General features: G+C 43.4%; 3 protein-coding genes across 5 annotated transcripts in view; 2 read left to right on the forward strand and 1 right to left on the reverse strand.

Annotated features, from left to right (window-relative positions):
* Positions 1-88, forward strand: part of stk38b (serine/threonine kinase 38b) — a 12,682-nt gene extending 12,594 nt beyond the window's left edge. For all 3 annotated transcript variants that reach the window (XM_059543317.1, XM_059543319.1, XM_059543318.1), the window contains exon 13: positions 1-88. This exon is cut by the window's left edge. The gene's annotated coding sequence lies outside the window, so the exon portion shown is untranslated.
* A 2,544-nt stretch (positions 89-2,632) lies between these two features.
* On the reverse strand, positions 2,633-3,134 carry LOC132131332 (achaete-scute homolog 5). Its single transcript, XM_059543354.1, is given in 2 exon segments — positions 2,633-2,756; positions 2,758-3,134. Coding segments are annotated over 2 exon segments (495 nt in total). The 5' UTR covers positions 3,129-3,134.
* An 8,604-nt stretch (positions 3,135-11,738) lies between these two features.
* The window catches only part of LOC132131944 (differentially expressed in FDCP 6 homolog), a 10,390-nt gene continuing 7,128 nt past the window's right edge, over positions 11,739-15,000 (forward strand). The window contains exons 1-6 of the mRNA XM_059544128.1: positions 11,739-12,167; positions 12,487-12,627; positions 12,936-13,115; positions 14,478-14,672; positions 14,746-14,892; positions 14,972-15,000. The exon at positions 14,972-15,000 is cut by the window's right edge and continues 80 nt beyond it. Coding sequence (XP_059400111.1) covers positions 12,072-12,167; positions 12,487-12,627; positions 12,936-13,115; positions 14,478-14,672; positions 14,746-14,892; positions 14,972-15,000 — 788 coding nt within the window. The 5' untranslated portion in view covers positions 11,739-12,071. The remainder of the gene's footprint in view (positions 12,168-12,486; positions 12,628-12,935; positions 13,116-14,477; positions 14,673-14,745; positions 14,893-14,971) is intronic.

A 15,000-nucleotide genomic window follows, 5' to 3' on the forward strand; every position in this document is an offset into this window, starting at 1 on the left:
CTGTTTTGGTAATGTGTGTTTATATCCTTGTCATCTGTGCTTTTAACTTTTATAAATATATGCAATAAAAATGTTGCATGCTTTTTAATTCGCTTCTTTAATTTTAACAAGGATACAAAAACTAGTTATTTAAGTGCGTCACTATACCAGTCAAACAAAGTTAACAGTAAATCATCATATTATTCTGATTTCTGAAGATCATGTGACACTGAATACTGGAGGAATGATGCTGAAAATACAGAAATACGTTACACTTTAACACAGATTCACACAGGAAACAGATGCTTTAAACTGAAATAATATTTCACAATTTTACCAGTTTTGTTATATTTTTTTGTATAAAATAAATGCGGATTGGTGAGCAGAAGAATAATACACACACTCACACACACACAAATCTAAATTATTCCAAACTTTTGTGGATGCTTTTATTCAAAACTTCTTACAAATTATAAAAAACCACAAGAAAATCCTTAAAAAGAAGGTTATAAGTGTTATATTTACGCTGTTTTACGCTATCAACTTCATGCTCCTTGACACTAGATGGAGCCAACAGACAATCCTCACTAAAATAAAGTATGATATCCATAATCACTTAAAGCCCTTAAAAAGTGATTAATTCAGTTTTTGATTAAGAAAATATTGTTTATCCAAAGTCGGGTGCAGTGCAGTAATAGCAAAATCTTGCTCAAGGACACAGTGGTGAAAAGATCTCACTGAAACTGAACCAATATGAGTCAATATGTGTGTATGAATATGAAATAAGTTGCTGAATATTAATGAGCGAATAATTAAATCGTCATGATTATGAATGTGTTGAGTGATTGTCCAGTGTTCCAGCTCCGGCAGTTTAATCCATCATTCATTGGTCGAGACCGGGAGGGGCGGGACCGTTCAGCCGATCTAACTGGTAGGCCTGCGGAGTGGGCGTGGCTCCGGCCCGTGTAGGCCCCTCCTCCATGATGGCGACGAGGTTTGGGACGCACCGGAAGTCCACGTGTCTGCTCTTCCCTCGTCTTTCTCCCAGAACAGATGGATGAAGGGACGCTGGTCGTAGCTGTAGATGACCTCAGATTTCCCACCTGGACGCCGCTTCACCTTCTCCTTACAGGTGGGGAATCCTGAGACCCACAATAGAGTCAGGTTGGGCTCTGGAATCAATGCATCGTATATTTTGTCCATTCTAACGAAGAGTCGGGCCAGAAAATTGCTTCAAAAAAGCTTTTAAGCTCCGCCCACTCATTAGGTTCACAGCCTTGTGGCTTTGTTTTATCCAATTTCCAGATATTTTTCTTCTTCAAATAAATGTTTGTAATGTTGTTGTTGTTCTCTTCGTAGATGTTTGGTTTGGTTCATGGTATATAAAAGCTTAACAAGTGCGTTAATAAAAGTGCGCTCACTTTGCGAGTTTTCCTCTCCCATCGAGAGATGACTTTGCGTTAAGTTTGCGTAGCATCTGTGAAATGGACAGAATTTGTGATCATACGTACCAGTATGACTTTGAAGATGTCGGCACCGATGCCTTCTGTGATTTCATATTCACCTTTAGTGTTTGAGTTTGTTTCGTCATCAGATTTGTAGAAATATAGCATTACATCAGTGTCTCAGCAATGGATGTGAATAGGTGCCGTCAGAATAAGAGTCTGATAAAAACATCACAATAATCCACAGCACTCCAGTCCATCAGTGAACATCTGGAGAAGACAAAAGCTGAAACACATCCAGAATTAAGATGTTTTTATTCGTGCAGATTTCTCTCCTGATTCAGACCAGAACACTTTTTCACTGGAGGAAGTGTTATTATGGATTATAGACTCTATGTGTTTGAGTTAAAAACATCTTAATGCTGGATTTGGGTGCAGATTAACCCCAGAGACTCCCCAACAAACACGGTTATGCAGCACAAATCTGACCCATTTAAATGTTAGTTCTTAATTAAACCGCAAACCAGAGTAATGGCATCCTCCTTATGAAAATTGATGCACTGATGCATGATGGGAAACTGAGTTCAATTCTGCTGGAAGTTGACAGATATCGTCACATCCAACCCTACATTATTTAATAATTTAATATCCAGTTGAAATGTGTTACAAATGCCAAGTTGGTTTTAAAGCTGCTGCTTTATTATATATCTATCTTATTTATAAATTTGATTTATGTTTATTTGTTTGGGGACTCAACTACCAATGATAAAAAATGGGTTGAAATGACTTGTACAACCAATTTGATTAAACTTAAAAATTTAAAGGCAACAACTGTTTATGAACATCGCTTAAAACAAACACAGAAACAAGATGACAAACAACAATGTATGTCTACGTAAAAACAGACCCATTCCCAGTATAATTTAAGATTTATTTGAATAATAATAAAAAAAAGTGTAAAAAAATCACAGTTCGCATGAGGATTCAAGAATAAAAACAGGGTTGTGTTGATTTCTTCTACACACTACATCGGTCTTGTGCCATATTCAGCTCATTACTTGTCTGTAATTGTTTGCGCATTTCCTGGATAGCGAAGTTGTGGTTTTGCATCATTGAAACATATGCTATTATCTGAGAATCGCTCAGGTTTTGAGCCTCATTTTTCAGTAGCGGGATAAAGTCGTTTGAACCAGGTTTTCTGTACGTCTTTAACTCCCAACAGACTCCTCAGAAGACGATTCGCAAATGGAAAACGGTGACACTTCTGGGTTCTCCTCCGCTGTGCCCGCATTCTCCACCAGATCCTGTAGGTACTTGATGTAGCGTATGGCCGCGCAGCGTCTCCACTTTGCTCAGCCGTTTGTCCGTGGTCCCGTTGGGCAGGTGCTCACGTAGTTTGGCGTATCCCTGGTTCACACATCTCACGCACTGGCGTTCCCGTTCGTTGCGCTTCTGGATGAAGGCGGGCTCGAACGGACATTCGTAGACGCCGAAGCTGGCGTGTAACGACGGCAGGTACGAGAGCAGCGATGCACTGCTACAGAAAGATCTATCATAGACTCGCTGATCAACGTGGCTCGGGTATAAGAACAATGGCAACGCGCGATCAACGCATGCGTCATTCCCTCTGTAACCACCAGAGGGCACACAACACCTGCTGCTCCTGGACAAATGGCAAGGAGATTCCTGAAGGGACGTGTCCATGTTGAGATGAGGCGCTAATCTGGGCCTCTATTGGTTCTGTTTGTTAGTTCGTAGACAAGGAAGTGTTTCTAAGACTGGTGGATTAACGTGTGTTTCCTGAGGTGACGAAGCATCGTCCTCTTCCTCGTTTAAATCCCAGACGCTCAGAAAACGGCTTCTGCTGCTCTTTGAAAGCCCTGTGAAGGATTTCAAGAGAGACGGACAAGAGTTTAGACTAAAACACATCAAACACACTCTAGATTAACATAATAACCGATGAGTCTGAGGTTCAAATACGTGGGATAAACCTGAAACGGACGGTCCTTGCAATTAACACGGATTTGACATGAAAGACTGAGGAAAAGACCCAAAACATAGTTTGTGGATGCAAATGCCTGTTGCATTTAACTTAGTAAAAAATCAAAATGTTATCCAAATAGTAACGCGTTTAATTTATTTACAGATATCTGAAGTTAAAAGAGGTTTGAATGCATCAGTGTGTCAGTAATCCGTCTCTAATTCACAACACAAGAGTTACAGGAGGAAATCAGGTCTCTTATAGAAATAGAGATATAAATGACTGATCTAATCCCTCAATGTGTTTTCAGTTAAAAGACATCTCTGCGCTTGTCCGTAGTGGAGCTTAAGGCATTAAATAATGTCTTCTCTGTCTCTCGGGAAATGGTTCAAATTGGACTTATTAAAGAGAAACAAATGGAAGCAGTGGAGAAATTATGAATGAAGACTACACAGAAAAACAATCCTGGTGCTCTTCTTGTGTAAATGCATGAGGATCATTATCAAATTAACTGATGCAACTTTTGCAGAAAACATTAAAACTAAGATACTCAGTAATTCTGAAGGTGAAGCACTGGTTAAAACATTTAATTCTTTATTATTCAGACACACACACACACACACACACACACACACCTGAGTGATGTTACAGATGAGCTCTCAGCGCTGTAGAGGGCCTGTGTCCCACCCCTCTCTGTGTGTGTGTGTGTGTGTTTACACTCTGGCACGAACATTTCAAAGGCAGGATGAGTCTCAGGAAGTCGGCAGAGATGGATTTTTGTTTTGTGTTGGAGTCTGAAATTACAGCGGGGTGCAGAAAGCTGCAAACGGTTGTTTACTGATCTCAGATCTGTCATCCAGACGCTGAAACACACACACACACACACACACACACACATTCTGGATGAAGATTGGAGCTTCACTTCACAGTTTGCTCAGATTTAAAGATGATGATGATGAAGAGGGTTTCATATCCTCCGTATCTTTAGATGTGAAGCGCTCTGTGTGTGATCGAGGTGATTCCTCTTCCTCTGCGAGATAGATATCAGATTAGCAGCTGCGCAAAACATTCATCTGACATAACAGTTTAATCACATACTTTATTATCTATCTATCTATCTATCTATCTATCTATCTGTCTGTCTGTCTGTCTGTCTGTCTGGTTTGTTTGTCTCTGTCCATCTGCCTGTCTCTCTCTCTTTCTCTGTCCATCCATCTGTCTCTGTCTTTCAATCTATCCATCAATCTGTCTATCTGTTTGTTTGTCTCTGTCTATCTGTCCAACCGTCAATCTGTCTGTTCCATCGTTCTGTGTGTCTGTCTCTATCTATCCGTCCATTTGTCTATTCCATCGTTCTGTGTGTCTGTCTCTATCTATCTGTCCATCTGTCTGTTCCATCGTTCTGTGTGTCTGTCTCTATCTATCTGTCCATCTGTCTGTTCCATCGTTCTGTGTGTCTGTCTCTATCTATCTGTCCATCTGTCTGTTCCTTCGTTCTGTGTGTCTGTCTCTATCTATCTGTCCATCTGTCTGTTCCATCGTTCTGTGTGTCTGTCTCTATCTATCTGTCCATCTGTCTGTTCCATCGTTCTGTGTGTCTGTCTCTATCTATCTGTCCATCTGTCTGTTCCATCGTTCTGTGTGTCTGTCTCTATCTATCTGTCCATCTGTCTGTTCCGTCGTTCTGTGTGTCTGTCTCTATCTATCCGTCCATCTGTCTGTTCCATCGTTCTGTGTCTGTCTTTATCTATCCGTCCATCTGTCTGTTCCACCGTTCTGTGTGTCTGTCTCTATCTTTCCGTCCATCTGTCTGTTCCATCGTTCTGTGTGTCTGTCTCTATCTATCCGTCCATCTGTCTGTTCCATCGTTCTGTGTCTGTCTTTATCTACCCGTCCATCTGTCTGTTCCACCGTTCTGTGTGTCTGTCTCTATCTATCCGTCCATCTGTCTGTTCCATCGTTCTGTGTGTCTGTCTCTATCTATCCGTCCATCTGTCTGTTCCATCGTTCTGTGTCTGTCTTTATCTATCCGTCCATCTGTCTGTTCCACCGTTCTGTGTGTCTGTCTCTATCTATCCGTCCATCTGTCTGTTCCATCGTTCTGTGTGTCTGTCTCTATCCGTCCATTTGTCTATTCCATCGTTCTGTGTGTCTGTCTCTATCCGTCCATCTGTCTGTTCCATCGTTCTGTGTGTCTGTCTCTATCCGTCCATCTGTCTGTTCCATCGTTCTGTGTGTCTGTCTCTATCTATCCGTCCATCTGTCTGTTCCATCGTTCTGTGTGTCTGTCTCTATCCGTCCATTTGTCTATTCCATCGTTCTGTGTGTCTGTCTCTATCTATCTGTCCATCTGTCTGTTCCATCGTTCTGTGTGCTCTCTCTATCTATCCGTCCATCTGTCTGTTCCACCGTTCTGTGTGTCTGTCTCTATCTATCTGTCCATCTGTCTGTTCCATCGTTCTGTGTGTCTGTCTCTATCTATCCGTCCATCTGTCTGTTCCATCGTTCTGTGTGTCAGTCTCTATCTATCCGTCCATCTGTCTGTTCCATCGTTCTGTGTCTGTCTTTATCCATCCGTCCATCTGTCTGTTCCACCGTTCTGTGTGTCTGTCTCTATCTATCCGTCCATCTGTCTGTTCCATCGTTCTGTGTCTGTCTTTATCTATCCGTCCATCTGTCTGTTCCACCGTTCTGTGTGTCTGTCTCTATCTATCCGTCCATCTGTCTGTTCCATCGTTCTGTGTGTCTGTCTCTATCTATCCGTCCATCTGTCTGTTCCATTGTTCTGTGTGTCTGTCTCTATCTATCCGTCCATCTGTCTGTTCCATCGTTCTGTGTGTCTGTCTCTATCTATCCGTCCATCTGTCTGTTCCATCGTTCTGTGTGTCTGTCTCTATCCGTCCATTTGTCTATTCCATCTTTCTTTATGTCTGTCTCTATCCGTCCATCTGTCTGTTCCATCGTTCTGTGTCTGTCTTTATCTATCCGTCCATCTGTCTGTTCCACCGTTCTGTGTGTCTGTCTCTATCTATCCGTCCATCTGTCTATTCCATCGTTCTGTGTGTCTGTCTCTATCCGTCCATCTGTCTGTTCCATCGTTCTGTGTCTGTCTTTATCTATCCGTCCATCTGTCTGTTCCACCGTTCTGTGTGTCTGTCTCTATCTATCCGTCCATCTGTCTGTTCCATCGTTCTGTGTGTCTGTCTCTATCCGTCCATTTGTCTATTCCATCGTTCTGTGTGTCTGTCTCTATCCGTCCATTTGTCTATTCCATCGTTCTGTGTGTCTGTCTCTATCCGTCCATCTGTCTGTTCCATCGTTCTGTGTGTCTGTCTCTATCCGTCCATCTGTCTGTTCCATCGTTCTGTGTGTCTGTCTCTATCCGTCCATTTGTCTATTCCATCGTTCTGTGTGTCTGTCTCTATCTATCTGTCCATCTGTCTGTTCCATCGTTCTGTGTGCTCTCTCTATCTATCCGTCCATCTGTCTGTTCCACCGTTCTGTGTGTCTGTCTCTATCTATCTGTCCATCTGTCTGTTCCATCGTTCTGTGTGTCTGTCTCTATCTATCCGTCCATCTGTCTGTTCCATCGTTCTGTGTGTCTGTCTCTATCTATCCGTCCATCTGTCTGTTCCATCGTTCTGTGTCTGTCTTTATCCATCCGTCCATCTGTCTGTTCCACCGTTCTGTGTGTCTGTCTCTATCTATCCGTCCATCTGTCTGTTCCATCGTTCTGTGTCTGTCTTTATCTATCCGTCCATCTGTCTGTTCCACCGTTCTGTGTGTCTGTCTCTATCTATCCGTCCATCTGTCTGTTCCATCGTTCTGTGTGTCTGTCTCTATCTATCCGTCCATCTGTCTGTTCCATTGTTCTGTGTGTCTGTCTCTATCTATCCGTCCATCTGTCTGTTCCATCGTTCTGTGTGTCTGTCTCTATCTATCCGTCCATCTGTCTGTTCCATCGTTCTGTGTGTCTGTCTCTATCCGTCCATTTGTCTATTCCATCGTTCTGTGTGTCTGTCTCTATCCGTCCATTTGTCTATTCCATCTTTCTTTATGTCTGTCTCTATCCGTCCATCTGTCTGTTCCATCGTTCTGTGTCTGTCTTTATCTATCCGTCCATCTGTCTGTTCCACCGTTCTGTGTGTCTGTCTCTATCTATCCGTCCATCTGTCTATTCCATCGTTCTGTGTGTCTGTCTCTATCCGTCCATTTGTCTATTCCATCTTTCTTTATGTCTGTCTCTATCCGTCCATCTGTCTGTTCCATCGTTCTGTGTGTCTGTCTCTATCTATCCGTCCATCTGTCTATTCCATCGTTCTGTGTGACTGTCTCTATCTATCCGTCCATCTGTCTGTTCATTCTTTCTGTGTGTCTGTCTCTATCTATCCGTCCATCTGTCTGTTGCATCGTTCTCTGTGTCTGTCTCTATCTATCCGTCCATCTGTCTTGACAATGAGACACAAACACACTCAGGACTCGTTCATAATGTTGACGTCAGTGGTTGGACGTGAAGCTCTTCAGTCATCGTGACTTTGCTGAGGTAAGAGACCTGCATCCAAACCGCTGTCATCGACGTCTGGATGTCCCGTTCCCGATCGCACTCACATAACACGCCTGTGTGACGGGGAAAAATAATCATCCGCACTGACACAGCCTGATTATTTAATAAAGCACAGGACGATGTGAATGTGAATCTTTGAAGGAGGATTGTGTTTAAAGAGCATATTGCAGGTTAGAAGACCCAACGAGTCAATGTATAGAAAAATAATGTAGGAACTAGATTTTCTTAAAAAAAAAATTATAAATACGCTACAGTGGCTTCTGGAGTCGTTTTTGTGATAAAATTTTACTTCCGCATCTGAAAATGGGCGTGACGGGCGTGACGTAGCAAGAGGGAGAGCGGTCGATTCAAACAACAGGGGGAAAAATGGACCGCAATGACGTTTCAGACGCTGAGGAAATTGTTCATACTTACTTGTATGATGGACCACAGCCATACAATTATGAACCTGCTAGGCTGCCAAGAGAGCAGGGACAGGCCAGGATTAATGTTAGACAGAACAACGGTCAGAGGAGACAAATTGAGTTGTGGTGTGAGGAGACCCAGTGGAGAACAGGGCAGGTGTCTTGGTGAGAGACCAGTGTTAGCTTATAGATACACGTTCGCTAACGATATAAACTGTGCTCACAATATTGTACAGATTATTACCATCGTATAACAGTTAATAGCAAATATATTATTGGTCATCTGGGCGTATTGGAACTTACAATAACAGAAACTAAGCTTTGATCAGGCGTTTGTCATGCTCATTAATATCCGTCCAGACTTACGTTACGTGATATAACTTAGCAGTTTCTCATCGAGAGACAGAGATATTTTTATTCCTGATACAATTTTTTGTTCCATAGGTGCATGTGTGGGAAATGCGAGGCAATGTTTAAAGCTGCCTAACAAGCTAGCTGCGGTACTTTACAACAACTTATACACCCCACGTTGCTTCTCATTATTTAAATCATTATGTTGACTGATTTGTTAGTTAGTAAATGTAAAAAAAAAAAAAAAAAAAAAAGACTTACGTTGCACAGTTCACGTTTTCGTCGAGCTGCATCTCTGACGGATCCGTGACCACCGTGTTTCCCGCCGGCGGGAGAACCCGAAGCTACGTGCACTGCAGGAACCGCACCAGCTCTGAGACTCACTCAGTTCTTACTTCGGTATCCCATGTTGAACTCCATCATATCGCCGGGACGATAATCCTCCGATCTGAAGTGAACGCTACACACGACCGCGTTTTCCGAAGCCGAAGCGGAAGAGAAATCCCGTCTCTTCACCTGCACAAACCGCACCCAGGCACGAAAGATAGCACCGTCCTTTTTCTTGTTAGGAAACCGGTGGACTCGATGTCCTGACAGGCTGGATTTTTTGCAAGCTCCACAAACACAATAATTTACCATGACGATGATAAATTGAAATACAAAACCTACTGAAAACACACTGACTCACGACCGCTCTTACTGAATACCAACCTACTCTGCACTGAGCAGCGGCAGCGCACAGCAGCACACGTCTCCCTCTTGTGACGTAAAATGACGCGATGTTGGGAAAAAAAGCGTTTTTTACGAGCAGTCAAAGAAACGCTCACTTTATCTACTAAATTGGTGTCCTTATGTCATTTTAAACCATTTTAAATCCTGCATTATCTTTTTATATGGTATTTTCATACACGGTTAAATATTAATTTAGATTTTTTTTTAACCTGCAATATGCTCTTTAAATGTCTCTCAGCAGCAGCGGATATGAACACACACGGCCCTGAGCGCTAAACACTCAGCAACAATTAACACGTCTCTCATACTGCCGCTCTTCTGCGTCTGACAGAAATCATCTGACGTGAACGTATCATAACATCACCTCAGCTCCACTGGTGTGAGTGGATCCAGGTGTGTGCTCAAGGAAACCCGATGACTGTGTGTGTCCGTCAACACTGTCAACTGTTTATTGTTAGCTATGGCTATGTGTGAAATACAAGTGTACTCCATAGTGTGCAGTGTGTACCTTGATATTTGGTATGCTTGTCATGTGAACTCATCTCGCATATTTATTTGAGAATTAATAATTTAATTTGCGCTTTTAATCATAATTTGTTTAAAATGTCCATTCATCACACTGAAAGAAGGAAGGTTGGGTTGGATGCATTGCAATATGGGAACCAAATTAACCACGAAAACCATTTTTACACATCTGTCTGTCTGCCTGCCTGCCTGCCTGCCTGCCTGCCTGCCTGTCTGTCTGTCTGTCTGTCTGTCTGTCTGTCTGTCTGTCTGTCTATCTATCTATCTGTCTGTCTATCTATCTATCTATCTATCTATCTATCTATCTATCTATCTATCGTTGTCTGTCTGTCTATTGTCTGTCATCTGTCTGTCTCTGTCTGTCTGTCTGTCTCTGTCTTTCTGTGTGTCGTCTGTCTGCCTGTCTCTGTTTGTATGTATGTCTATCTGTCTGTTGTTTTCTCTCTGTCTGTCTGTCTCTCTCTGTCTATCTATCTATCTATCTATCTATCTATCTATCTATCTATCTATCTATCTATCTATCTATCTATCTATCGTTGTCTGTCTGTCTATTGTCTGTCTGTCTGTCTGTCTCTGTTCGTCTGTCTGTCTGTCTCTGTCTGTCTGTCTGTTGTCTGTCGGTCTGTCTTTCTGTCTGTCGGTCTGTCTCTGTCTATCTGTCTCTCTGTTTGTATGTCTGTCTATCTGTCTGTCTGTCGTTTTGTCTCTCTCTGTCTGTCTGTCTGTCTCTCTGTCTATCTGTGTGTTGTCTGTCTGTCTGTCTGTCTGTCTGTCGGTCTCTGTCTGTCCGTCTGTCTCTGTCTATCTGTCTTGTCTGTCTGTCTCTGTTTGTATGTCTGTCTATCTGTCTGTCTGTCTGTCGTTTTGTCTCTGTCTGTCTGTCTATCTATCTGTCTGTCTATCTGTCTGACTGTCTGTTTCTGTCTGTCTGTCTGTCTGTCTGTCTGACTGACTGTCTGTCTGTCTGTCTCTGTCTGTCTGACTCTCTGTCTGTCTATCTGTCTGTCTTTCTGTCTGTCTGTCTCTCTGTCTGTCTATCTGTGTGTTGTCTGTCTGTCGGTCTCTGTCTGTCCGTCTGTCTCTGTCTATCTGTCTGTCTGTCTGTCTCTGTTTGTATGTCTGTCTATCTGTCTGTCTGTCTGTCTGTCGTTTTGTCTCTGTCTGTCTATCTGTCTGTCTGTCTCTGTCTATCTGTCTCTGTCTATCTGTCTGTCTGTCTGTCTGACTGTCTGTCTGTCTGTCTGACTCTCTGTCTCTCTGTCTGTCTATCTGTCTGTCCGTCTCTCTCTGTCTGTCTTTCTGTCTGTCTGTCTGTCTGACTGTCTGTCTGTCTATCTGTCGGTCTGTCCCTGTCTGTCCGTCTGTCTCTGTCTATCTGTCTGTCTGTCTCTGTCTGTCTGTCTGTCTGTCTCTCTCTGTCTGTCCGTCTGTCTCTGTCTATCTGTCTGTCTGTCTCTGTTTGTATGTCTGTCTGTCGGTCTCTGTCTATCTGTCTGTCTGTCTGTCGGTCTCTCTGCCTCTGTCTTTCTATCTGTCTGTCTGTCTCTATCTGTCTGTCTGTCTCTGTTTGTATGTCTGTCTATCTGTCTGCCTGTCTCTGTTTGTATGTCTGTCTATCTGTCTGTTGTTTTCTCTCTGTCTGTCTGTCTGTCTCTCTCTGTCTGTTTATCTGTCTGTCTCTCTCTGTCTCTGTCTGTCTCTCTCTGTCTGTCTGTCTATTTCTCTCTGTCTGTCTATCTGTTTGTCTTTCTGTCCGTCCGTCCATCCATCTCTATTTGTCTGTCTCTGTCTATCTGTCTGTCTGTCTATAAGCAGGAATTATGTCTCAAGTTGTAGGAAATCCACTTTCAAAAGGTCATGATGTTTCCAACTAATCATGATCAAAGTAATGATTATAATTTTTCCATAACTGATCAGCACTAGTACACATGAAGCATGCTGTAGCAACAGTACTGGTATGATAATGTGTTATTGTGAACTGATCTCAGAGGTGCAGACAGGAGGCGCCAGAGTCCAGCAAACGCCTGCAGGATGTGGCCAGACTTACAGAGAGAGGAGAAATAAGAGATTCAGATCATCAGGCGTAAGACATGGCGCTGAGAGCCGCTCTGCTGAAGAGTATCTGGTACGCCTTCACGTCCCTGGACACCGAAGACAGCGGCAAAGTGTCTAAATCACAGCTCAAGGTGAGACAGGTGTTTGTGTAGATATGCATGTCTGAAACCTTACTTTAGGGTCGCCCACAAAGAGTAAAGTTATTGATAAGGTAAATTTTTACCCTATTTGTCTTAATTTATACCTTAATTATATTTGTGTTTTTGTTCATCTGTAGTCATCATAAATGTATTTATATAACACAGCAGGAGTGTACTGTATGTTCTCATTTATGTATCTGAGTTTGTGAAACTGTTAATCTGACTCACACTCTGTGGCTTTAGACGGATTGGCATCAAACCAAAGCAGCAGTCAGACTGTGTGTGTGTGTGTGTGTGTGTGCGCGCGCAGGTTTTGTCTCATAACCTCCACAGTGTTTTGAGGATTCCTCACGACCCTGCGGCCCTCGAGAGACACTTCAGCGATGATGATGACGGTCCCGTATCCAGTCAGGGGTACATGCCTTACCTGAACCAGTTCATACTGGACAAGGTACACAACACACTCTCAGAGGATGCTCATTCAGTGCTCACCAGACTCTCGCTCATGTTTCATTGAAGTATTTCTCCTGAAAGTAGGTGAAAATACACCTAGTAAGAGTTTTGTCTCAGATGTTTCTCCTAAAAAAATACAAATACTCAGAGCATTTGCTGAATAATGTTTGCATTCATATCTATCTCTGAGCTTTCACTGCAGACAGTTCTGAGCACAGTTTGAGACAGTGTTAGAGACACAAGGAGAAGTTAAAGGAATCTCATTGCCTTCGTGGAGAATGAATTGAGGTTGTGTTGTGTAATCAGGTGATTGAGGGGACGTTTGTTAAAGAGGAAGTTGACGAGCTGTGCTGGACTCTCTGTTCCAAGAAAAACTACCGTCCCGACACACACCGGGTTCTGTCCAATCAGGATGCTCTGCGGCTCTGGTGTCTCTTCAACTTCCTGGCGGACGACAGATATCCTCTCACACTCGTACCAGAGGAGGTGAACACACACACACACACACACACACACACGCATATAAACACAGGCACTCTCACACGCATATACACAAACACACACACACTCACACACACACACACACACACACACACACACACACACACACACACACACACACACACACACGCATATAAACACAGGCATCCCACACGCATATACACAAACACACACACACACACACACACACACACACACGCGCATATAAACACAGACACACTCACACGCATATACACAAACACACACACACTCACTCACACACACAAATACACACACTCTCACACACACACACACACACACACACACACACGCATATAAACACAGACACACTCACACGCATATACACAAACACACACACACACACTCACACTCACACACAGACACGCGCATATAAACACAGACACACTCACACGCATATACACAAACACACACACACACACACACACACACACACACAAATACACACACTCTCACACACACACACGCGCATATAAACACAGACACACACACACACACAAACACACACACACACACACACACTCACACTCACACTCACACTCACACACACACACTCTCACACTCACACTCAAAAACACACACACACACTCACACTCACACTCAAAAACACACACACACACACACACACACACACACACACACACACACACACACACACACACTCACACTCACACTCAAAAACACACACACACACACACACACACACACACACACACACACACACACTCACACTCAAACACACACACACACACACACACACACTCACACTCAAAAACACACACACACACACACACACACACACACTCACACTCACACACACACTCAAAAACACACACACACACACACACACAGTGTTAAACATGTAAATATAACTCTATATGTATTTATATGATTGAGCTCGCATGTGACCCTGGTCTGAAATCTCTGGGTGTATTTGTAGCAATAGCCAAAAAAAAAACATTTTATGGGTCAAAATTATAGATGCTAACAATCATTAGGATAATAAGTAAAGATGATGTTTCTTGAAGATATTTAGTAAATCTCCTATAGTAAATGTATCCAAACGTAATGTTTGATTAGTAATATGCATTCCTAAGAATTTAGATTCCAGATTTTTTTCAGATACTTGTATGTCAGACAAATATTGAACCACACATCAATGGAGAGATGATTTATTCAGCTGAAATTAAAAAATTATGACTTATTCCAAAAAATGTATAAATACAGTTTTGTGCTCCAGGGTCATATTCAGATAAGCTTCTGTGTGCACGTCTTGTTTCCCTTTTCAGATGGTTTTTGACTGTTAAAGGCTCTCTGTGCTGTGTTCAGGTGGAGTATCTCCTGAGGAAGATCAGCAGTGTGATGCCGGTGGAGCTGAGCTGTGTGGAGCTGGAGCTGGAGGAGCTGAGCGTCTGGAGCTTCCTGGACGAGGTGAACACGGCGGGGCGAGCGCTGGACGGAGAGAGCATCAGCGCTGCTGTGGAGAAGGTGTACAGAGAGATGGTGGGGAACGTGCTGAAGGAGGTGTGCTCCTCTCTCACACACACACACACACACACACACACAGGGCGTGGTGACCCGAGCGCGTGTGTTTCAGGGCTATCTGTGGAAGAAGGGTCACCTGCGCAGGAACTGGACGGAGCGCTGGTTCTGTCTGAAGCCCGGCTCACTCTCGTACTTCATCAGCGAGGACTGCAGGGACTGTAAGGGTGTGATCGAGGTGGAGAAGAGCTGCTGCGTGGAGGTGTGTGTTCTCCTGCGTCTGCGTCCGGAGGGCTTCTGTGTGTGTGTGTGACCCGCGTCTGACTGACTGTGATCCGCAGGCGCTGCCCGACCGAGACGGGAAGAGATG

Source organism: Carassius carassius, chromosome 48 (genome assembly GCF_963082965.1).
Source record: "Carassius carassius chromosome 48, fCarCar2.1, whole genome shotgun sequence".
Classification (NCBI taxonomy): Eukaryota; Metazoa; Chordata; class Actinopteri; order Cypriniformes; family Cyprinidae; genus Carassius; species Carassius carassius.